This window comes from Platalea leucorodia (genome assembly GCF_965183815.1).
Source record: "Platalea leucorodia genome assembly, chromosome: 14".
Classification (NCBI taxonomy): Eukaryota; Metazoa; Chordata; class Aves; order Pelecaniformes; family Threskiornithidae; genus Platalea; species Platalea leucorodia.
The window spans coordinates 3,416,029-3,440,797 of NC_138836.1; the positions used below are offsets into that span (position 1 = coordinate 3,416,029).

At 38.7% G+C, this 24,769-nt stretch overlaps 1 protein-coding gene across 1 annotated transcript in view; it reads right to left on the minus strand.

Moving 5' to 3' along the window:
• The window catches only part of CA10 (carbonic anhydrase 10), a gene marked incomplete at both ends in the record, with an annotated part of 204,609 nt that overhangs the window by 107,876 nt on the left and 71,964 nt on the right, over nt 1-24,769 (minus strand). The window contains one exon of the mRNA XM_082327135.1: nt 15,927-16,069. Within this exon, the coding sequence (XP_082183261.1) occupies nt 15,927-16,069 (143 nt within the window). The remainder of the gene's footprint in view (nt 1-15,926; nt 16,070-24,769) is intronic.

The window sequence follows — 24,769 nt, forward strand, 5'->3', positions numbered from 1 at the left end:
TTCAATACAATTTCACTGTGCATATAAGATGATCAGTTGAATTACTAAGCTAAAAATGATGACATTTGAAGCAAGTAGTGTTGTAGATGCTAAATAACTGGTGTAACTGCAAAGTCAGTAAGGATTTCCATAAATTCCAACCTATTATGAAAAAAATATATTTCTAGTGAGTGCTTTACCCGTTCATCTCATCAAATTCACTGAAAATTTGTCTAGCTACCTTTCATTTAGAATGCATTTACTCTGAGGTGTCAAAGACAGTCTGAACTGTTTTATATTCAAGAAATAAGGGGAAAAATTAATTTCATTAAACTGCAGGCATCTAAAAGCTAGATTTTCCTTACCAAGACAAGCAGGCATTTCCTCAGGCTATTCTTAGATGCCTGTGTTAAAGCAGAGGAATGCTAGTTAATGTTTCTGGAGAGAAGTTAGGATTAAAACAGCCAGAATCTGTGTAACAGGCAGACTCAAAGCGATGTTGGTTGACAGAGCTTTCTGGAGGTTTCTAGTCCAATCTCCTGCTCCAAGCGGCACTACTGTCAGTCCTGCAGAAAGCAATCCACGGCTTCATCCAGCTACGTCCTTCTCATGGATTTTGTGTTGAAAAGGATAAAGAGGGTGTACCGTGCGCATACTCCATATTCAGAGATGTCTCACTGCCTTCAGTTTAACACAGGATAGTTCTTACCTTTTTCCTGTGCCTTTCGCATGCATTTGTGAAAGTATTGCATAGATGCACACACACCTACACGCAGGAAGGTGCTAAATTTTTCATTGTGGTTAATGAAATCCCATAAGCAGCCACAAGTCCTTTGCCCAGTCAATGACTCATCTCTGCCCTGAAGCCACCAAAAAGCAGGACCAGTGGCAATTCCATTTTACCAAAACTAACTGGGATTGTACTGTACCCACAAGACTCAACTCATATATTACAACTAAGTGACAACTTTCGGTCACAACTGACTACTTCAGATGGAAAAGTTCCTTCCTGCACTTTTAAATCCATCAGCAGTAAATGTTGAAAAGCTAACCACCAAGTGCTTAGCTAATTTCTACTTGTTGGCTAGCTATACAGAACTTCCTCTCCTTTCTTAGACGTAATACTGGTAATGTCATATTTGTTACTGTATCTTGCTAGCAAATGAATTAAATTTACCACTTAACCAAGCATGAAATTATGTTTTCAATTCATAATAATAATAATTCAATAAAAGCTGTATAAGCTGGAAACAATTACATATCTCAGTGAAGAATCCAGTATCACCAAAGGTGTCCATTTTAGTCATTAAATAAAGTGTGATTGCCCATCTATAGTGCATCAAGACAGAAAGCTGATAGCCCAGTTAGCTTCAATGAGCCAATAGAGGATGCGGGTAGTAAAGCTTATTGATTGGGCTCAAAATACCATAAAAAGCTAATGAAATGTAACTTTCATTTTGCAAAAAATTGCAAAATATATCTCTCTAATGCTTTCTGGACTCTTGCTGCCATGGCAGATCTTGAGATGAGAACTATCCTTCTCGTTCTGGAATTGCTGTTCCAGTTTCCTTCGTGTTTGCAGCCAGTTTCTGTCTGCTCTAACTGGGTGCTGGTCCTCGTGCTCTCTGCAGTAGTATCATTCTTTTTCATAACATTTGATGTGCAGAACTCCTCTCTCTGTCTTCTCATGCTATTAAAAAATTATTGCAGTCAGACTAACAGTAATATTTATGAAGTTTGTTGTAATAATTTGACAGACTCCATATTTCATCTAGCACAGCTGTTTTATTCTCCTATTTCGTACACCAGATGCTGTAATACTCTTCCTAATTTATGCATGGAGCGTTCAGTTAAAGGCTGCTGCATACTTCCACACCACGCAGCACCAGCTCACAGCTCAACAGCACAGCGCTCGCTCTCCAGTAATCACCTCCATGCTGCTCACAGGAAAACGGGAGCCCCAAACCTTCTGAAGATAACAGATGGTACCTGGCAGAGGCAGGAAGAAAAGTTAAAGTGCTGGCATCCACTTCGCTCCTCCCTGTAGTTCCTCTTTTTAGGAATCTCTTCAGTATATAGTTCACTGCACATCCTTTCACTCATATGATTAGTTACGCAGGGCACAATGGTGCACTAAAAAAGGACAAACCTTACTAGACAAAGGATTTTAGATGTTGAAATGGATATGTGGTTTTACAGCTAGAGGGCTTTCAGGAAAAGACAAGTCTAAGTGGAAGCAAGGATATGAGGAAAATCCATCGGCCAAAATAATACTTAATCCTTTCAATGAGATAATCAGAGAGCCCAGAACTAGCTGAGGAAAGAGGCCGGATTGAGAACACCTCATTATCAACAGCATTATCAGAAATCTGGAGGTGAAACAGGTTTTTACCCAAAGAATGATGGAGATGCAAGTGAAATACTCCCTGACGTGTGATCATTTCTGGGTTCTTATCTAGTGCCTTGTAGAGGTTTTCATTAGCACAGCCTTCAATGAAGAAACATATTTTGGAGTTTGTGGTGAAGAATATACTCACAACTGTATTTCTGATTTTATCTTTTTTGCTTAGTTTGTAGGGGATGAGGGGTAATTGTTAGCAGTCCAGGCAGCAAGATGTACAACGTGATAGTCATCGAGACTGAAGGATTGGTCCTTTCATGAGGATTTTATGCCTTCACTTGCAGAGGTGAGCATTCATCATGAAACTGGTCTAAGACTTCTTCCTGCTAAACAATTTCTCCTCTTCCCTTGCACTGTTTTGGGAGAGTAGGAACAGGAGGTGATAAAGCAGCTGGACACATATAAACATCTTGGTGATATTTGCAGTGATATTCTAAGGGGAACTGAGTAAACCTTCAACTTCAAACAGCATTTAAAGAACTTGACATTTGGAAAAATATCAGTCCATTCAAATACCCTGAGCTTTTTAGGCAGTAGTTTCCCCCAAACCAGGGAGATGAATGCAGAGATGCCCACCATGGCTGGCTGAGCTCCAGACCAGCTGTGTAGTGCCAACTCAGATACCCTGTTTTCATAATTTAAGCTGATACCTCTGCTTGTCCTTCTCTGAGCCAGCTTCGGTACTTTTGAGCAGATTCTCTTGTAGTGCACCTTTGGCTGGTGAGGCTTACCACATAGCTGTAAGAGGATTTTAGCTGTGACCTTGCCCAGTGCAAGCAGAGCAGTCCTTACACGTGTCCTTGCATTGCGGTTTGTAGTGGTGCTCAGAAGTCTTTGTGATGCTTAGCTCCCTAACTTGAATTTTTCACAACAGTAAGAAAACAGCATACCATTTATGTTCAAATGCTGCTGGATCTTCTAAACGAAGTTTTTCGAAAAGAATGAAAACTCCTTGGGTGAGACACTCCTTGGGTACATTGTTAAGGTTTTTATCCAAGCAACGTTACATTCTTACTAGTTTATTAATTTTATTTTGCTTACGATGTTGAGTTCTCAGTGCTGTACTCCCTCAAAGATACTGAAAATAATACATTTCTGCTGGAGAAAACAGCAGCCAAACACTGACGTGCAAAACGGTGATGTTCACAGCGGCAATCTACAGGATATGCAATTTCTTTCTTTAATATACATCTACCTATGAAATTCCCCATTTGTTACCTAAGTCCTTAGCTTTGATAGCTCCTGCCTTCACAGACACACTGCCCGCAATAAGATGCCTATGACAAAAGATACTGCAAATAATTCATTCTAATAATAACAAACTGGTTGTTGACCTGTTTCCTACTTTCCCTGCCCTAACTCCAGTACCTGCTGGCCAGTTTCATCCAACTTTGACAAAGAAGAAGATGTCTCAGTGTTTTGTGAAAATTGGGTAGAAGAAAGGACAAAACCAATTTTGTACTGAGGAACAGGCAGGTAAAACTCAGGTATTATAGACTGCTGTTAGCAGCAGTCAACTGGGCAATCAGCAGGTGCATTTGCAGGCTGGCTGGCACAAAGGAACTTGGAAATAGCCACGGCGTTTTCTGCCTTTGCCTTCTAATGGAGGGGATCTGTGGAGTAGTGGGGAAGTGATAATGGGGGACAGAGGCTATAAAGAAGCTAAAACGAGATTCTGTAGGAAACCAAGCTGCATTATTTCTTCTGTATGCGGAACACTGTGTTTACAGAAGATTTGTCACTAAGAGGCCTCCCAGAAGGTCAAACAAGATAGGAAAATCATTTCCAACCAATATGTAGCTACCTCAAGGACTGAGGGCATTTGGGTGATGACAAATGGGTAAGTTGATGGCACAAAACTTTGCATGATAATAGAGGACCGTTCCATCTGAAATTTGATCATAGATGCTGGCATACATCCCTGTGCTTCCAAACAATATCCTTCTGTAAATATATATATAAAAAAGGAGTGTGGTGTAAGCACTATAAAACGGCTGGATGCAACATGCATCTGGTCATGGGTAGACAGTGGCTTACTTGGATTGAGAAGATTTCAAATAGACAAGACAAAGTGCAAAAGTTTTAAGCCTAAAGTTGAGATTTAGAGGCATGGATTTACTGTTGGGTGGCTAATGAATCCGAGAATCTCTCCAAGATCACTGCCTTCTGTCCATGCCAAATCCATCTCGGTAGGGAGGTTCTGGCTGCAGAGTTTCTCTCTCCAGTGTTCAAATCTGCCCCTGGGCAACACCATCAAACCAGGAGACTTGTTTAATGGTGTTTCTGTGCTTCTGATGGAGCAATACCTGGTAAATAGCCCCATATGTGCCAACCAAGGAGTTACATCCCAATCCATCTTCAGGCTATCGAAACCGTGGCAAAAGCCTGTTGTTTTTAGTAACACACTGAAAGAAAAGATCATGAATGTGTATTTGCATCAAAAGCTTAAGTCACTCAAAAGTAGCTATTAATGTCCATCACCTAAATAATATGCTTTACAAATCTAAACACAAAAATACATTTATTTGGAAGGGCTGTGATGATATCAAAAGGACATTTGTGTGAATAAAATTATTCACATTTTAATCCTTTTTTTTTTTCCCAAAGGCTTCTTTTCACAGTACATTTGAACACTGTTTTGGGTAGAGGTCTTAAATAGTCCTAGATGAAATAGGACTACCTGAAATAGTTAAGGCTAAATACTTAGTTAAGGCAAAGTATCTTCAAAGGAGCTTTTAAGTGCCACCTCAGCACAGCTGTGCTGCCCTTGGCATAGCCCTGGAAGATGCTGTGATTTAAAGTCATATCTGTGATGTATTTCTTTGCACTGTTTGTGTGGCAGGGAATGGAGGACTGCAGAACGCGAGTGCCGGGATTTAATACTATCCGTGGCAACTTCTGATGTTGACATGCTGCCTCCAGCTGCTGGCTGGGGCACAGAAGAAAGGATACGGGACTAGAGGGTATCCCCCTTCCTTTTTACTGCACATCCAAAGAAAGTAAAGAAACACAATTTGTCCTTATTAACCTTTGCCTGCTCTTCTTCCCCTTCCTCCTCATCCCCAATATATACCTCAAATGTATCTGTGTGGCAGCATGCCATATAAGTTAGTGTATTCTGTGCAACATCCTCTTGTGCTGAACAGCTTCCCTGAGACAGGTGGCACTCAGTTGTTAAAATAAACAAGAGTGCAGTATGCAGTACATTTTTTTTCCTGGGCAGTATGTCACCGGTTAGAGATTAGCACTACTTATATTTATACAATGTACGTTTTCACCTTGATCCCAAAAGTGGCTTTGAGATAGTCAGACCTTGTGAATTCATAACACTGAAATGAAGAGTCATCTTTCTTGAAAAAACAGAATTATCTTTTAATAGTCACTTCAGATGCTCCAACTGCCTTTGTGAAACAATCCCCTCGGGGTGTATCAGCACCCATATGAACTCCCCTCAGATGGTTTTAAGCTGTGATGCAAGTTACACAGATTTAAGTTCAAGATAACTTTACTGAAGCCATCCCTTCACCTATTCACAGCGTTATTCAGAGCTGGAGCTGGTGCAACGGAGACAAAATAAAAATTCAAAAAATCAACAGTTTATTGACTTTCCTTACAAATTATGCTGTTTCTTCAGACTGATGCTTTAATCATATGTCTTACAGTGAGTTTTTGGATTCTGAAAAATTCTGGAAAATAGACTGCAGAAGAAACCTTATATGTTCATTCGCCTTTATTTGACTGCTGAAATGATGAATGATAGGATGCAGCTTTAGAAAAAGGAGGTAAGCTGAGAGTCTCATACACATACACACACACACACAAAGGCATACATACAAAGATGCTTATTTTTCCTATAAGACAAATGTTCTAAATTTGTTTCTAAACAGACAGGAAAGATGAACTGGATGCTAGAGAAGACTCATGAAAATGGGACTGTTATGTATTTGGCATTTTCTACTGATGTATGAAGATCCTACATTTTTTTTTCTATTCTTCTATGCAAGTTTACAAAAGGAAATGTTTCTTTAATTTAATAATCTTCTTCATATTTGCCAATTAAAACAGACTCCCCAATGATTTTCGGTAGTCAAGTTTAACTTCATCCTCTTTTTTCGTTTTAAAAGCTAAAATTTCCATTGTCGGATCTACATGGATAGTTTGGGAGTGTTTCTTGTTCAGGGACACAAGCAATAACCTGATAAAGAAACTGGAGGTAAAACTGTTCAGTTATAATTGCTTTCAGTCGAAAGTTAGGTAAAACAGACAATAGTTACAGATTCAGACACAGAGGGCTACCACACATCTAAGCAATACTACTATGAGCTATGACTTTCTGTCACTTTCTGCACAGGAACAAGATATCCCAAATAAAAGAAGGGTACATGCAAAAGGATTATTTTCTCTTTCCTTGCAAGGCCTGCAACCCCCTGTAATATACACTGTCCCTTACATTAAGAACAGTTTCTTACCCCCAATTTACGTACATTTTCCTCCTCTGCTCCAGAATCATCTACTGATGGTTTTCCTCAGCCTGTTGAGTGACACGCAGCTTAAATACCCCACGGCTTTACCATCCGGATCCCAGTTTGATGAGGAGCTGCTGATCCACAGATTTGTTTTTGATTATTAGATACAGTTCATCGACCACTGCTTCAGTTTTTTCCCTTAAGCTCCTTTCTAGCATCTAATCCTAAAATACATAGTTTAATTCTCCTATCTATAAGCAAACCGTGCCTGCTCCAAACTTCAACAATCAGCAGTTAACAGTACTAGGAGGAAAAACAATGAACTTGCACTTCTCTGTAACACCAAACTGCTACTCAGAATTCTGAATGGCACATTTGACTGCCACAGCAATTTGTATTTCACCCTGGCAGCAGTGTTATTTATCCCCGTCTTTTCTAGCTTACAGCAGAATTGACATGTGTCTATTATAAAGTACCTCCTCCAGCTGCAAGACAGGCAGAAATCCCTGCCAAAGATATGGTGATTTCTTGATTACATTCAGTGTAAAACAATACAGGGAAATGTCAGTAAGAGAACTCTTATCTGTCGTGCTGGAGACACAAAACCAAAAAAAAGTTTCACAAGCACCAGACTTGCAATTATTTTGTGCTTAACGCTCCAGCCACGAAGCAGGTTTACTTAACCTTAACTTTCTTTTCTGTGAATGAACTGATGATAAGTCAATGTGGATCTTAGTTTATTTCCTGATTGTTTTCACTTATTTGGGGTTGCTGCAACCCAACGACAAACCAGTCTCCAGTCCATAGCTTTAACCGTTTTGGATGAAAGTGAGAGTTACGTAAAAAAAGGAAGAAAACCTTCTCCCCAGGTTCCTCAATGGCCGCGTCCGATTCCAGCTCATCAGGAACCGGGTCTCTTACAGCCCACACTTCACAGCTGGCACCAGCAGGCCACAAGCAATCACCATGCCTGTTGGCTGCATAACTGCTTGGAAAGCTGGCTTAGTACCTTACTCCCACAAACACATCATCAGCCAAAATGATCTCCTGCCTCGATGGGCAGCAGACACCTAACATACGTTATAAAGTCTCCTCTCTCCACGTATTCGGTTTCCGAATCTACACTCTGTTATAGAATTCCAGAGCAATTTGTAAATCATCTTCAGGAAAAATAGCTTGGATGTAAATACATACTTGATGGTTGCAGGATATAAAGGCTGATCGGCTAACAGTCGGTCCTGCCACCACGTCAGTTGGTGAAGAACCAAAACCACAGTCACCATACTGTTAGAAGCACTATTTATTATGCGATATACTCACCTGCCAGCTAGGAAGCTGCAAAGCTCAATGTTTGAACTCACATAGGAGAATAAACTAATACCAAAACAAAAAGAACTGAAGAAGAATTATTTTGAACTGTTGATAAATAATTACTTACTGATCAGTTCAAAATAATTTCAAGCTGGGCTTACATTGATTACAAAGAGAAAAAAGAAAATCTGTCTTGGATGCTGTGTAAATTCTTCTTCATGTTTAAGAAACTGTTGCAATGCTGTTTTTAAACACAGGTGATGTTAGCTCCTATAGCTATGTAGCTATTTAAAGTTCTGCATATGTCACCTTCCTAGAGGACTGACAACTTCCCATTACAGTTACCTAACACTTGCTTTCTGAGAAGAAAAAAGAAAAGAAGTCTCCAAAATACATAACCAGTGATCATAAAAACCTGCTTTACAAATTGCAGCCTTTTGCCATTGAACTGAGAGCAAGAAAGTGTAAAATGTTGAGGCCAGGATTTACCAGGAGGAGAGGTATGTGGATTCTCATTAGTTCTGGTTGGCATAGCAAGTGTTTTGCCTCAGATGAACTGGTGGCAGCTGAACAATAATGTTATATATGCTAGCATCTTCCCCAGATATCTTGACTTTGATAATATGATTCAACTTCTGTATGCAAAATGACATGGAACACCCCCATCCATTACAGCAGGCTCTCAGTAAAAAACATTTCTTTGATATTGTGCCAAAAATACCCGCTTTCAAGAAAATATTATGATATTTTACTAAGTTTCAATATGTCATACATTTATTATTTTATGTTTGTAACAAAAAAAGGCAAAGAATGAATCATCCTTCTGATGATTCAGGACCAGGAAATGTGTTTTAACAATGCTAAAATACAAAATTATATTCCATTTAAAGCATGCGGTGTTAGGAGACTTGCACACCTTTACTATGACTGCAGGATCAGTGTGAGTGAAAAAAAATCTTCAGCCTTTTCATATCAGTGGTTATAGCCCCGAGTACAGAATCAAGTACAAAGGCAAGATATATGTTACTTTTACTTCTGCAAGGCTAGAAATAAATATCTAGGTTTATAAATAGACCTAAGTCCAGGATGAAATAAATCCAAATAAGATACCATCAAAACAATGCACGACGTATATTAGAAGATAGAAAAAGGGCATATAGAGCAAAGTCGGTGCTTTTGAAAATTCCTTTGAATATATCAAACTATTTAGTAGTTGGAGGCCAGCTGCTGCTCCAAGCTTTTTTTGAAGCTACATCATTAGGAACTGAAAACAGGAAAGCAACTTATTGAAATAAACAACTGAGGAGGGAAAAAAGAAAGCAACAGTCAAGACCTTTGGCTAGTATCAGTTAGCCCAGCTTCAATAATATCACAGACTCTTTAACCTTCTAACGGATCTACTGCCCAATGTCCGTAACAGCAGATCCCCTTGATGCTTCAAATAACATCCCACTGAATGCGTTTCCAGGGTTAGCACACCCACCTTTCAAGGATACCACGGGTTGCTTTTAATTACTACACAACTGCAGCTGAGATACCGTTTAACATACAATTAGAAAGGCACTGCTGCCAAAATGAGAGCATATCCTCAGCTCTAAACCAGGGTACGCATAGCTTGTGGAGTAAGCCTGCTGAATCACTTCTTGCCAAATCTGGGATCTCCTAGTTTCCCATGGCAGACAAGTGAGCTTGCTTTATGACACTAGACGAGATTAAATGTCAAGCAGAGTAGTTATACTGGAGGAAAAAAATGCCTTGATACTATGAAGAATGCATTCCTGTGCCCGTTCAGGACTCCTTTACAATTTCAGTGGTGCCCCACTGTCACAGCCAACCAGAAATTTAGAACACACCAAGATGCACATCTGAGTCCCCAAACATTTCAAACTGATTCAATCTCAAGAAAGTGATGAGGGAACAGAAGTCCCAGTACAGAGACAGATCTAGACCTTGAATATGTTTTTCCCTATATATGGTCTACTAACAGCAAAGTTTGCAAGTACCTCTGAAATAATACTTAGCATTTTTTCCTGTCCTAAAGTCAATGACGAGGATGAATAAACAAGTTACTTTAACCTGCTGGTTTCATTTTACGTCTACTTACTAACACATCTGAGAACATGCAATACTGTAGAAGTGTTAGAAATGTTAAACAATTATTTAAGCAGGAATACTATATTTCATTTTTTATTCATTAAATTTTTTGATGTTTGCATCAGACTTTTGACTTTCTAAAGGCACTCTAAATCAAAACATCGTATTATTAAGCCCTCTAAAAATTCATCACAAATCAGTTTACAGATGACATTGATGTCTTATTGCTATCCATTCCTCCTGGACTATTTCTAACAATTCATTTTTTATATTCCTGCAGTGCTGAAATATGGTTCACACCAGTATCTTGTCCTTTTAGTAATCACCAAAGCAAAGCTTGGCAGTTGTCATATATTGCACTCTTGAGAAAAATGCTAGTAATACTCTGAATTGATTGAACAGCATGGAATCAGAACTAGCTGGCAGAGAAACCATTTAACTGATTTCAATTCATAAATCTCTTTTCTCCTATCCTATTTTAGTTTAGAAACTGCTAAATATCGCCATTATCTTGTGATGCATAGAATGAACCAATTATTTATAAAGATATTAATTTAAATAATACGTGATTGCATTCATTAATGTCCCATATGAGAAGGCAGACTTATGGATCTTACTGAGTAACTTTCATTTATGCACACTGAGCTAGGAATGTGTATAACAGCCCTTGGCCAGCAGACATCGATTTCTTTATTTCCCCAGAGGTCAACATCAGGTACAATGGCCCTCCTTGTCTTAACAATAAAGTGATTTTAAACAGAACTTCACCCGCTTTAAACCGCAATTTACGTCCTTGAGCATGACCTAAAATGATTAGTAACACATGGCTTCACTTAGATGACCAGGTTTAATTAATTGGCAGGGATGCACTTAGTGTCTAAAGCAAATGCTGATACTTAACACGTTTTCAAGAGAAAAAAAATGAGTATGGCCAAGAACTGTAGTTCAGTCTTAAAGAATCTTGGAAATAGGGCTCTTGAAATTAAGTCCACAGAGAATAAGGCGATCAAAGGCAGATGGGCTACAGGTAAGTCAGGGGACAAATTTTGGGGGACCAAAGGCAGAGCTCCTGGAGAAGAGAGGCTGCCAGCACTGGTGAATGGAGGAAGAAATCCCAGCAGAGGACTAGCTCAGTGGGAAGTGAGGTGGTTTGTTCATCCACCGCTATCATCCACGACAGCCCGGAAATCCCTGCTTGGGAGACTGAAAACCCTGGTGCTTGCTGCCTGAATGTCACTAGACTACACGGGCTCGTCAGTAAAGTTACGCTGTTCTCCTGTTGCTGATTGCCTTGGTGCTTACGTGAATCCGAAGAAAAAAAGCAGAGAAAGTAAAATGGTGTTTTTCTTTGTGACAGAGTGGAGGCACTGTGATTTGCATATTAATAAGGGTTTGTATTGTTTATTAAGGGCTGTTTATCTGAAATGGGCTGCATGTTAAATTTGCTAAAATGGATAATCAAGAGACAAAGCTGGGCCTGAGAGAGAACTGAACCTTGGGGAGTTTCCTCAAAAGCAGCATTTCTTCTGGGGAATTTATCTGCATGTAAACTCATTAAGTATCTTGTGCTGAGATTCTGGATCTTGAAATCCAATTATCTGTATCAATGATATTCAGCCTTCAGGACCTGAAAAGCCACTTTCTCAGGAAATGGAGAAGCACAAACATACAAAATAACACAGCACAAATCAGAATAACATCTGATGATGCTTGAATTGTAAATCGCATGACCCGATACCACACTGCAATCACTGGACAGCACATAAAGCAATATATTATCGCTCACTGGAACTTTATTGTGAAAAATTGGATCAAATATTTGGCAAATTGCATTGCCATCCCCTTTGCTCCTGAATGGAATGGGAAGAAGTTTCTTCTCAGCCTCAGGTCAGAAGTAACTATTAAGTCACCTGCTGTGTAACAGGACACAGACTGTACTTCTCTCCCCTTGTAGGCTGCGGGGTAGGAACACAGTGATGTTGTCCTTCGTACTCTCCTTTCAGACCATTCCTTTTCTTTAGGAACAAGAAAATTATATTTTTCTTTCCAAGTGTTCTAAATAATTGTAGGAAAGTCTCAATCTAGTTTACTAAAATGCCTTCTATTGCTAATACTGAAATAAAATAAACTCTCTAATGGAATCGGCTAGAAAGCTATGTACTTAAGGTGGAATCCTTAGCCATAAATTCTGTAATGGAATGGTTTGGAACTGTTTTGGTCTGCTGATGTGGAAATTGCGAACTAAACAGGTAACTGGTTTACAGAAATTAAGCAATGCTTCCCACCCCTAAAAATAAAGGCCCAAGAGAAACGAATGGTAAGGAATGAAAGAGTTAAGAGGAAGTATTAAGTCAGAGATCCTATCACCCAGGCCTGTGTTCTTTGAATTTCTCTAGACTGGTCTTGGATTTTGTTCCTGTGGGTGAACCTCTTCTGTTCCTTCTTAAGTTACTTTCAAAAGTGAAGCACACAAAGTAGAAATGTTCTTTTCAAAATCAGAACTGAAATAAAACTGATTTCTACTTTAATCACAAAAAAATTTGTTAAAAAGTTGAAGTTACTGTTCCAAGTTCTGAACGCTTCCTTCCATCTAGCTCTCTGCTAAGGCTTGACTCTCCTCCCAGCTCCCTTTTCAAGAGGTGTATAATTTTGACTGTGTGCAACGAGCTGTCTCTCTTGTTCACTACGCATAATGCAAAGTTATTAAAATTTTGATTTGAAACCATATCAAATCCCTTTTTTATTTATTCATCATTTTTCTTACAATCAGTTCCACAAAATCCTTTTGTGTACAGCATAATCACAGTTCGGTCTCGTCTAAGGAATTCCCAGGCTGCCTTATCAATTGGGTCATTGCCCTGAAAACTGAAGTGCTTCAGCCCATCTGAAACACACCTCCATTTTTAACATAGAAAAAACATTACCAAAAAAGAGAACACAAATATACTAACTGCCAAATCAAATCCTCACTGAAGCCCTAACTATGAGCAAAGAATTTTTTTAAGGCATGAAAATTGCAATCTTTTCGTCAAAGGAGAACTTTGATTCAATCGTTTTAGAAACCTCTCTAAACCACAACTAGAAGAAATCCTGTTCTTGTATCACGACAGAAGGCCATCACTGGTTGACAGCAGCAGGATAATATTTGTGAGTGTGGTACAACACCTCATTACTGATACAGTATCTCCAAGGCCATTGGTGCCTCCAATATTTTATTAATAATCAGACATTTGCTTCATCCGGAGCTGGTACAAAAAACCAGTTGAATTCTTAGAATTGCTAAAGATAATACTAAATTTTCTGAAACTCCTGGCTGTGACCCACTGACAACTTCCATGTAATTTTATTCTTGACTTTCATATTATATCATACGGTAATGTATAAATAATGTGAAATACGTCAGCCTTTACATAAGTAGCAGAATCAATACAACTCTTTTTTGAATCAAAATGAAAAACTTCAATGCATTTCTGTTTAAAAAGCAAAATGTACATATTACCCTGAACTTTGGGCCATAGTTGGAAGCATTACTGTCCTTCAGTAGGTAACGATACATTTATCATTTCTGTGATGAAGCTTACATCAATTCTGATGTACGTGCACATGCACCACCAGAACCTCAATGGGAAGTACAGAGCAAACTCCTAACATCTCATGCAGTTTCCAGCAGAAATGTCATTTGTCAAGACAACAGGAGAAGATAAATCATTTTGGAATAACCTTTTGTTAGTCTCTGCTTGTTCTGATATTGTAAGTCACAATGCCTTTTCATCTGCATTGTTCTGTATTACAGATTGAATAAGAGAACTGCCTGCATGGAATAAGCCACAAAATCTTTAATATACCCTAAGCACCCCCACATAAGGGAAGCAACACAAAAACATTTTGAACTAATGACTATTTCCAAGAGTGCTAACAGGTTCAAGATGTTTTATTTATAAAATAGTTTTAGAATTGAAAAATATCAACCCTCCAGCTGGATCAACAGAATTGATAACTTCGTTATTTGGGGATTGTCCTCAAACTTCCATGCTGTGAATACACTCTTTAGTGAAAGAAAAATCATTAAGCATAACCATTAGGATTAGTTTGTTTTTTGAAATGCTTTGAATGGCAATTTAGGAACCAAGTAGGTCTCAAGAATTTTTTTTGGTGCTGTACTCTAAAATTTGTCTGTACTCCTAATTTTTAGTAAGTATAATTATTTTAGTAAACATGAACAGAAAGAATGAATTAGCAGAAAATGATTTTAAGAACCATGCATGTAAAATGTCCCTAACTATGCTATTGATATGAGCATGACATTATTAAAAGTGAAACACGCTTGGGATCCAAATCTGCTTTCATTGTTTAGAGTTGTTACCTTTCTGCATTTTTTCACTGAGACATAACAGTTTCAGTTCTGCTTCTGAGCACTGGGTCAGCAAGCACAAATGCACATGCTTGAATGTTTTTCAAATTCATACTCATAAATAATTTCTTGTGCATTATTTTGACTTATATCGAGCATTAGCACAATGCTTCAATATCCGAGTTGTGAAAACTTGTAGAAACATTTACTGAACTTAAGGTTTTTACTACAATAAAAACCTCGTGCAAATTTTAGCTCCTAACATAATTTGGATATAGTATAAAAAAGGGAGGCTATGATCACTTGTTAGCATCTATCAGCAGTGTTTCTATATGTACACATACCTCAGATGACAATCTCCACCCATTTGCAGAGCATCATTTTGTCAAGATTGTTTCTTGCCTCCACCTTTAATCTACATGGACTAGCCTAGAAGTCTAGGTGCCTGAGCCACAGGGATACACATAATCTAACCCAGAAGGACTCTGGTTTCGTACCTCAGTTTATTAAGATATACTTTCCAAATCCGGGTAAACAAGATAAAGTTTGGCCAGAAATAGAAGTTAATAAACTAGTCAGCTGTGGCAGTCACTTTCCGACAAGATATCATCACGCTGATTTTATATGAGTAATATAGTCTTTCTTTGCTAACCTATCATTTCCATCTGATCCAATATCCTTGGAGATTTACTTATGATCTATTAAAATAAATGTTGCCATTTTGTTTTCTAATTAATATATGTCAGGAGATGTCCAATAAAAAAAATCTTATTATGAGTGCCAATATGCTGTAGGTAACATAGAAACTAGATCACTTTTTGAACGCATCTGTCTGCCTGTCCCATGCTGAGATATGTATCTCATAGTTCCTTTTATTTCATGACATAAAGAAGCTCATTCATCCCTTCCTGCCCCTGAACGTGATGGCACTGCAATGTTATCCTCATGCAGATGAATACAAAAAGGTCCTGGCCATCTTAAACAACACTTTTAGAATAGCAGCTTTAAAATGCTACTCAGAATGAACACCAAATTTAATTATAAAGGTGGAGTTTCTAAGTGAGATGCCGTACTTCCAGACAGCAGAGTTTCAAGTAACAGTTAATATGAAAATACAAATATGTGCTAGACAACACCTAAAAATGTATGGTTGCCTTCTCTCCAGCAGTGATGAAATTGTGTGACTTGCAAAGCGCTATGTTGTTGTTCTGCCTCAGAGCTGACTGAGATAAAAGAGTAAATGCCTTAGAAATCTAAAATATAGCAAACGTTTGTAAGTCTACTAACTTCTTGTTTTTATCCCAGAACATGATAGAACACATACCTTTCTTCCTCCTGTGTTAATGCGAAGCGGAGTTAAGAACGGGTCAAAAATCATATGGCTGGTTTCAATATTGACAGGTGACTGTCTTTTCCCAACAGAGCAAAGATTCCAAGCTGAGTTCACCAAACCCCAAAAGGAGGGAACTGCAAAATATAAAAAAGCGCAAGTTTAAACTAGAGAAATACATGCAAGGCAGATAGCCAGATAATTAAACTTATCATACCGTCTATATACATACACTGAAACTGAAAACAGGCAAATTCATCTAGCATTTGAAATTTAAAACTTCATACACAAAGACCAAAATGTATTGTTTCATATATTTTTGTACCTAGAAAAAGGGTATTTTTTTTTCTCTTTTGAAGATACCTTGACAAAATCCCAGGTTCAATTATAAATAGCTCCTTTGCTGTTAGTGTTATAGAATATTTATCGAGCAATAGGAATGTGACTCGTTAGTCCTTATGCTAAGTTTGCATACATGCAATGTATCCTCGGACTGAAACTGCTCCATTCTACTCCACTTTTTAAAAGTGTTCATATTTAGTAGAATTCTTTAAAAAACCCCAGCATTATTATAAGAGAAGCTCACCCATTGTGATCCCAGAGGACAGGCTTGCTCTCTAGGCAGGTTCTACTAATTTCTGTTCCATTTACCCAAACCCTTCTCTAGTCAAAGTTTTGATATAAAAAAAACTTGTTGGAAAAGCTATACTCTGATGGTGAAGAAGGATAGTTCCTTCCTTGTACGTGCAATGGCCTGGAACACGGAGGAATGCCTGATTTTTGACAAGCTGAGTTACTTTCAAAGATTCTGGGCCCCTAATTGGAAAAAGAAGAAAAATGTGATGTAACTATATACTGCTTCTCATCAGGTAACTGCAGGCTGAAGGTTCATATTCCATCTAGTCTGCAACTTATAGACTAGATCAACCTCAATTTCTCTTTGGATGCTGAAAAAATTTCTGACTAAATGAGTAAAGAGCAACTAACAAGATGATACACAAAGGACACATTTACATTTGTGTCTGCACACCTTCTCCCTGTCTAAAGTAGATAAGGCAACTTCGACTTCATCAGAACTACTCTGTAGTATTTTGTAGCAGGTGGAAATTTCACAGGTGAGAATGCTGATGCCGTTTTTGGCTTTATTTTTTCTTTTTACATTTTGTTAAAAGTTTTCATAACCTTTGAGCCTCAAAGCATTCTTCTAATCTACAAACTGTGTGTGACGAAGTCTACAAACTCAGACTGGGGGAAGGAGCATGTGGCTGAGGCCTTGGGGCAGGAGCACAGGTGTTTTGCCCAGAGGGTGGGGCTGGAAACAACCCGTCAGCTGCTTATAAAAAGCTTTTCAGGTGCTGTAGCTAGCTGTATGCAGGATTTTGTGGTGTGAATGCTTGCTTCTGCTTGCAGTTTTTGGCTATTCTAGTGGGAGCCAGGTAGAGTGTTGCTTGGATTTGAACCTCGTGTTTCTAGTAGACTTAACCTATTGGGAAGATTTTCCTTGGAGGGGAGACAGGTGGAAAATATCTTCTGAGTAGCCTAGCCTCAGGAAAATGGCTGATTTTGGTAAGTGTTTTCCTATCATGCTTTATAGAACAACCTAGTTCTTTTTGCCCTCAAAGTTTGGGTGTACTTAGGTGTAAAACTTTGGTTGGGTTAATATATAGCTTCATGTAACTTTTACAAATGTAGATAAACTTTAAGGTTCTTCTTAGGCTATTGCTTGTGCAGCAAAACTTCAGCACGAGTATCTGCACAGAAGTGATGGGGAGTGTTTTGTAGTTGTTGAGTATCCGCCTATTTCAGTAGTTCATAAGCTATCAGACACAGAGTTACTTTTATTACAGAAGATCTGAAGACCCAATTTTCAGCTGAAGCTTTTTCTTTCTTTGTGCTAGCCTGTCTGGGCATCTACAGGTGCTACTCACGCAGGTGAGCTCAGACAGCCCCGAAGAGGTCCAGCCATAATTGACACATTACCGCTAGCAAAGCTTAAAGTTTCCTTGCACACAGTTTTGAAGTGAACATGCGCTACTAATACCTTAAATTCATTGGTAAAATATGTTTTCTTAACACCTGACACTGACAATTGAATCAGCTCACTTGCAAAGCCCAAAATGGGTAACTATTCTTAGTTTGTACTGCATGAAATCTATAAGGAGGGATGATAGTGTAATGTTCTATGGCTCTGGGAAAGCAAAGACCAGGGAATAGCACCCAAAACGGCTAGAATTGCAGATGTCCACATCAAATTATGTCAGTAATCTTTTACTCGAACAATAAACCCTGTGTGCGCTCCTCTAGAAGGTCAGATGGAAGGCCTTTAAAGTAAGAGAAGCTTTGTATGATCAGAAAAATGAACAGGCAGTATGGTCTTAAAAATTTCTTTGGCTCCTCTGTTTACGCTACCAGTCATTCCCACTTCCACTGGAGACTTACAAGACTACAGAAGCTCCCAGAGTATGCTAAATGATAGTGCTCATGCTTTGAAAAGGAATAAAATGAATGTAGTGCAATTAAAAATGAAACAGAGCACACTTAATTATTTGTGCCTTTTCTTAAGAGAAATACCATAGGATCTCACTTCAGTTTTTGTCAGGGAGAAAATCCCTCTTTATGCAGAGGCCTAAAATAAAAGTTTAGGTTAACTGAGATAGCCTGATTTCCCTTGATAAATCCCCCTGTGGTGTTATTTAAAAAAATAAATTAATTATGAAACTGTAGAGCTGTAGGTTCAAGAGGGAAAATATTAAAAGGGAAATCTTGCCTGAATGGTTTCTAGTATTATTAGAGAAATCTTCTGGGCAGAAATACTCTTGGTATTGGTAAAAACAATTCTTTAGCAAGCTTTTTAAAAATAAATAAACCAACTAGACATGGTAAACAGAATAAAATGGAAAGCCAAACAGGGCAGTCCATTATCTTCAAGTTCATATTACTTAAAGAATTTATGATGTAACTGGGATTGTCCCAGAAGCGCCACACTGGAAAATAGCTGCTGTGAGGGGATGATTTATAATGTTATTTCTGTTTTTGACAGGGAAACCTTGCATTCTGTGCAATGCCTGTCACACCAGCCTATTACCTGCAAGTCAAGAAGGTGGAGCTCCAGTATTGTGGTGTTGCACTGCAAAGGTTAGACTTGTCACCCAGACACGTAAGTCTGTGTTGCAATCTTTGATTTCTTTCTAAACGCCTAGGCAGCTCACGCTTAAGAATCTCTCCAATACATGCTTGTTGCTAGCTGCTATGTATGGTTAGACAAAAAGAATGTTCAGCAATGATAAACTTACTCCAGTGATCAGAATGACTTTGCTTATGCTCCAACTGAAGGTCAATTAAGGATGACTGACCCAAGACTGCACACCTAAGTTAACTAGTGGATGGGGATATTATGTGATATTAATGTCTGATTACATTTAATTAAAGTAGTTAGAGCTGCTGCTTAGATGCTCAAAGTAATAGAAAAGTATTCAGAATCATAATGGAAAAATCCAAGGAGGCTTCACGTAGGAAACCAAGGCTTAAATTAAACACAAGTACAGAATTAACTGTTTAGTCTAAAGAAACTAGTTTATGAATCTAGGAAAACATACCAAAAAATTCCTTATTTTATTATTCCAGCTTAGCTAACAGACAAGGTTCTACTAGGGGTTAAGTCATTAATGAAACAGTATCTCCTTCCCCACAACTATGTTGTACTTCCATAAAAATCTAGTCATGTAGGAGTGGGAATATGCTGCATCTTTGTGTGTGGACCTCTGAAGCGTTTCAGACAGCAGCCTGGCTCTTGTGCTGTACAGGAGCTATTCTTACAAGCTAGTTTGCATGCAGCCCACATACTAGTTTACAATCTCATTTAACAAGGTTCTCTAGCTACTGGTTATTTTACCAAAAGTTTCTGTATATTGATCATGTCATCTCTGCCTTCGTCTATAAATCTCCCTAAATTTATACTGCTTGAGAGCTGATTTGTTGCAAACATGTTCCCTAGACATAAGGTGATAAGTTTTTGCCTGATCAATGTCATGCCTTCAGCCTTCTCATAACAGAAAGAAAATTGGATAAATTCAAAGTTTATTTCCTCTGTATGTTGGCACACGATGGACAACAGACTTTGTTTTGTGTGTGTTATATGGGGAGAAGGTGAGGGGGATTACTTATATTTTATACCTATGCAAAAAAATCTCTGACATCCTTATTCAGTCTGTATCTTATTGCAGCTGCTCTTTTTTCAATTTACTGGGAACAATTTATATTGAGATATATGAAGATGCTCTAGTATCAGCATGACACAGTAGAATGAGGGATTCTGATGGCTTTTACCAAACCTATGCATAACAACAGTGAAATAATAGCGGCTAGAACAATAAAGTAAGGATTGAATGCTATTCTCCTAGTGATGAGTACCAAGGATTTGCCTAAATAAATACAAGCCTTCCCTCTCCAGAGAAAAGCAATGAGTGAACAGTGTCTGATAAGGATGCCCTTCTGGAGGTACAGCAAACTCGCAGATAAGCTTAATGGTACTGTCTACAGTGTGTGTTGATGGACATGTAACAGTCTGCATCCACGCTGTGAAAGGAGGCAGTAGTTTTCCCAGTATAGAATCAGAGGTGCCTGCTGTGTATGATGTCTTAAATATTAAATGATCTTAGGAAAAAAAAATGATGCTAGACTCAAAAGTCTAGGTCATGAAAGGGTTGTGGACAGTTGAACAGTGTCTCCTAATCACTTGCCTGGCTGTCGAGGGCTTATTTATAAAGAAGTTTCTCAGAGTTCTACCTCATGCTCTTTCTGCGTCTTGCTCTTAGCAAAGCCATAAAGAGTCTGTAGCGAGAATTGCTCTGAGGCACTTTCTGAAGAGTCCTCATGATGCACCGAGTGCGATAGTTAGGTCTAGCTGAGAAGATGCATCGCTTGGGGTGGGGTGAGATGGCTCTGCGCTTCCCAGCACACCCGGCTCTGGGGACAGAGCTCTCCTGGGGGTTCATCGGGTAGTAAAGCTGCCCTGGGCTCTGTCTGTCTGCTACATTCAAGTCCTGGCTGCATTGTCCATGCTGAAAGGACTGCGAAACAGCCATGTCTTTCACCTGAAATGCGTCCATGCCCTACCTGGTGAAGCGTTACCCCATCAGCTCCCAACTTCACAATCTAGGGAGTCCTTGAAGATAGTTGCATTTACTTGGAAATGTGTCTGCAGTTGCAGAGAGTGGTTCTGCAAGGTTTCTACACCAAAATCATAATTTTTGTTTCTAAGCCATAAAACATATGAGAGTCTATTTAAGATAAAATCCTGTCCCTCCCTGCTTTTCTCCTGATTTAAGGCTCTGATCTCTGTTCTGTGCCATGATGAATCACTGGCAGGAGCCATTCTTAGTTGTTCAAAGTTTTCAAAGAATCCTAAGTTTCCCCCTCCCCCTGCTCTGCCCTCCTGTTCGTACATTTGCGTTACTTCCCTAGGTTGTCTTATCCTCAACTCACAGCTTATGTTTAAGCTAACTTTTGTTAGAACTGCTTAACCTTGGCAACACACGTGATTTATTACTGCTCTGGGAACAAAAGCAAAGGGCAGGCAGGTTTCATGCACGGTAGGCAAATGATTTCTGTCATTGCAGAGTTTGGTATCATCCAGGAAATATCCCCATGTTTCTCAGTGTGGCTTCCAAGTTCAGGGAAAAACACAGTAGAGTTTCTGCTGTGTTCCTTGTGTTGCCTCATATAAGTAAATGAGATAGGCTAGCAGAAAATCAAATAGAGAATAAGATATCTGGGAGAAAAGCATGTTTAAGAAAAGCTGCCATCCTCGGAACTAGATACCGGTGGAGACTGTCCTGCCACCAACCTCCTGTCTGCCTTGTGTGTCTCACTGATCTGATCATTGTGCTTCCTGCGCTGGGCGCTTGGAATAACTAGGACATTAAAATAGTATTAGCTGTGCAAGCCTTCGACTGAGGAAACAACCTCCGATTTAGGTCTGAGCCATGCAGCAACACTTTGTATAACAGATATTGTACTACATTGAATTCAGCATCTTCACATGAATGAAAGTTGTTATGTAGTCGATTTTTATGTAACCCAATGAAGAACTACATAAAAATGAGGAAGCTTGTTTTAAAAGAGCACCTAAATGGTAAAATGGACACTGGGACTGCCAGAACAGATGCCAAGTTTTAAGGTGTTATGTGTGTATTCTGAGCCTTTGTTTAAATAGGGCCAAGAAGCCAGCAAGCTTCAACAGAAAAATAAAGGAGGTGGCTAGAAATAAGAGGGCATCCTTCAAAAAATGGTGTCCAAATAAGAAAAATGGAAAAGATTATAATCTCTGACAAGTTAAATATAAAACTAAAATAAGACAAGCCAAGAGAAGACACTGAAGAACAATCTGCTAAAGGCATAAAAGCCACTAATAACTTTTTTCAAGTGTATGAGAGGCAAGGGTCCTGTTTGAGTCTGTAGGGCCAGCTGACGATCAAGCTGTAAAAGGAGCACATGAAAGGTAATGTAGCAACAAAGCGCTCTCGGTTCCTTTCCTTATTGCTTACAAAGGTGCCTAGGGAGGTTCCCACCCAGGAGATTCTTTATGTGGAATGAATCTGAGAAAATGTCTCAAAATCAAGCATCAGAAAAATGACTTCTAGTGTAAATTGATAAAATGAACAAATTTGTTAGGGTCGGTCAGAACTCTAGGATGAATGCCACAGTGACTTCAACTGCTAAAATCCTCACATGAGATCTGCATCAGTCTGAGAGATAAAAAGTAACAAATGTGATCCAATTTTTATGGTGCTTGTTTTTATAGGTGCTTATTTTTCCCAAGGTATCTGCTACTGGTCACCGTCAATAATAGGAGATGGAGTCCAGTCAAGTCAGTAAAGTTATTCCTGTGTTGCGCTGCACTAAATGTGTAACTTCCTCTTTGAAGTTTGCTCAACTTTCAAGAGCACAGATTTTCTGAATTTAAGCTACTCTAGAGTTCATGAGTTTAAATAAAAGGAGTCAACTTATTCATGCGGCAGATCCTTGTTTACATATTTAAGCTTTAACATCAGCCCCGGCAATAGCATAAAACACAATCAGATTGTATTTGTGCAGCAATTATTCTTGCCCTGTGTAATTACTGGTCCCTCAGATAAAATCTCAAGCTACTTTATTGAAGCTGGGAATTGAAACCACAGAGAGAATCAGCTATCTATGTACATCAATAAAGCAGTCCATTAATTATTTCCACCTACTCAACTTGAAGAAAATTACCATACTAATGCCTCTGGATAACCACATGACCTGCTCTGCTTCTACATAAAAGCCAAACATAAAGTCATAAAGGCTTTGAGAGATAAATCAAGGACACCAAAGAAATGACAGAGTATACAATGGCATTCATGTAAGTAATTGGTCACAGAAATCTCCAGACTGCCGTAACACTAGACAGTATCACAATGGTTTCAAATTTGAGAACTGAAAGTATTCTGATTTCTTTTTAAGAAGCAAGAACTTCATAGCGGAAATATATCCTCGAGAGTAAGACAGCATTACCATTATTCAAAAGATGGTAAAAAATATTAAAGTTTTTCAGCAATAAATCTTGAAACATATGAAAAAAATTACAATTGTGAAGAACTCTAACAGCATCATATTACATACTGCTAATTTCATACTGGTCTGCTCAAATGCCATCTCCCTCTGCATGAAGGATTCTCAATGACAGGAGAAGTTCAACAACTGCACTGGCTAAGTGAGAAAACAGAAAACTGGAAGGGGGAGCTCAGGAGTTAAGATCCTGGAAAGACACTTTCTTTTAAAAAGTGCTAGCTTTCTGCTATGCCTTTCACAGAGGCATCCTGCAATACACTCTTCAATTTACCTTTTAAATTATAGCTGCTTATTTCTGCCTAATTAAAAACTTTCTTCAATTAAGAGTATTACCTAGAAAAAAGTATTTAGCGATCACAATTAGTGACCTCTAATCTTGCAAAGCTTTTGCTTGTTTTCATCTGGATATTTGGGATACCAGTAGAAAACACTACCACTTCTTTCATTACACCGATTAAACCAGACAAATTCATTTTTATAAATTGTGTTAATCTTGGGGTAAAAAGCAGTTATACAGCAGTATGTAATTAGATTTTTCTCTGCCATGCTGTGGTGAGTTAACACATATACTAAAACTATACAGTCAAATACTACTGTAACGTTTCCCAAAAATATAGGTCAGCTGCTTAAAAGGTACTTAGATGCTCTTCAGACTTTTTTGGCATTATTAATATGGCAGGAGTAGGAAGGGGTGTGTCTATAGGCAGAGGTATATCCAGGTCCAAAACGAAGCAACTTCAGTAATAATCCTTGAGGGCCATGTTACTACTATTATGAAAATATAATGTACTTCTCTCTCTTATTCCAATCAAAAGGATGTACTGTGTTGGGGAAAACTACCTTTATGTGTGATGTCAGTGAAGTTCCCGCTGCTGAAAGGTTTAGCCTAGCTATTTCAAGAAATGAAAATGAAAACAGATTGAAGGACAGTTTGGTTTAAAGGTTAAAAAGAAATTGGGATGTTTAGTGGATTTGGCACAGATCGCTCATCAGAATCTGTCTTGGGTGAAGGAAATCCTTCTTGGCAAAAGAGCTAAAGATGAAAAAGGGGAGAGGAGGAAGCCAACACCCTCTCCCTCTTTTCTCAACACAAGACACCGAGCATACGCGTGGACTGGATGAGTGCCCGTGTCTGCCATTCCGTCAGGCACTGGGCTCCCTTATTGTGTCTGCCAGTGCTTGGGATGCTTGTATGAGTAACTAGCTGCATCAGGTACTTGTCACTCAGCTGGCAGTTTCTAATC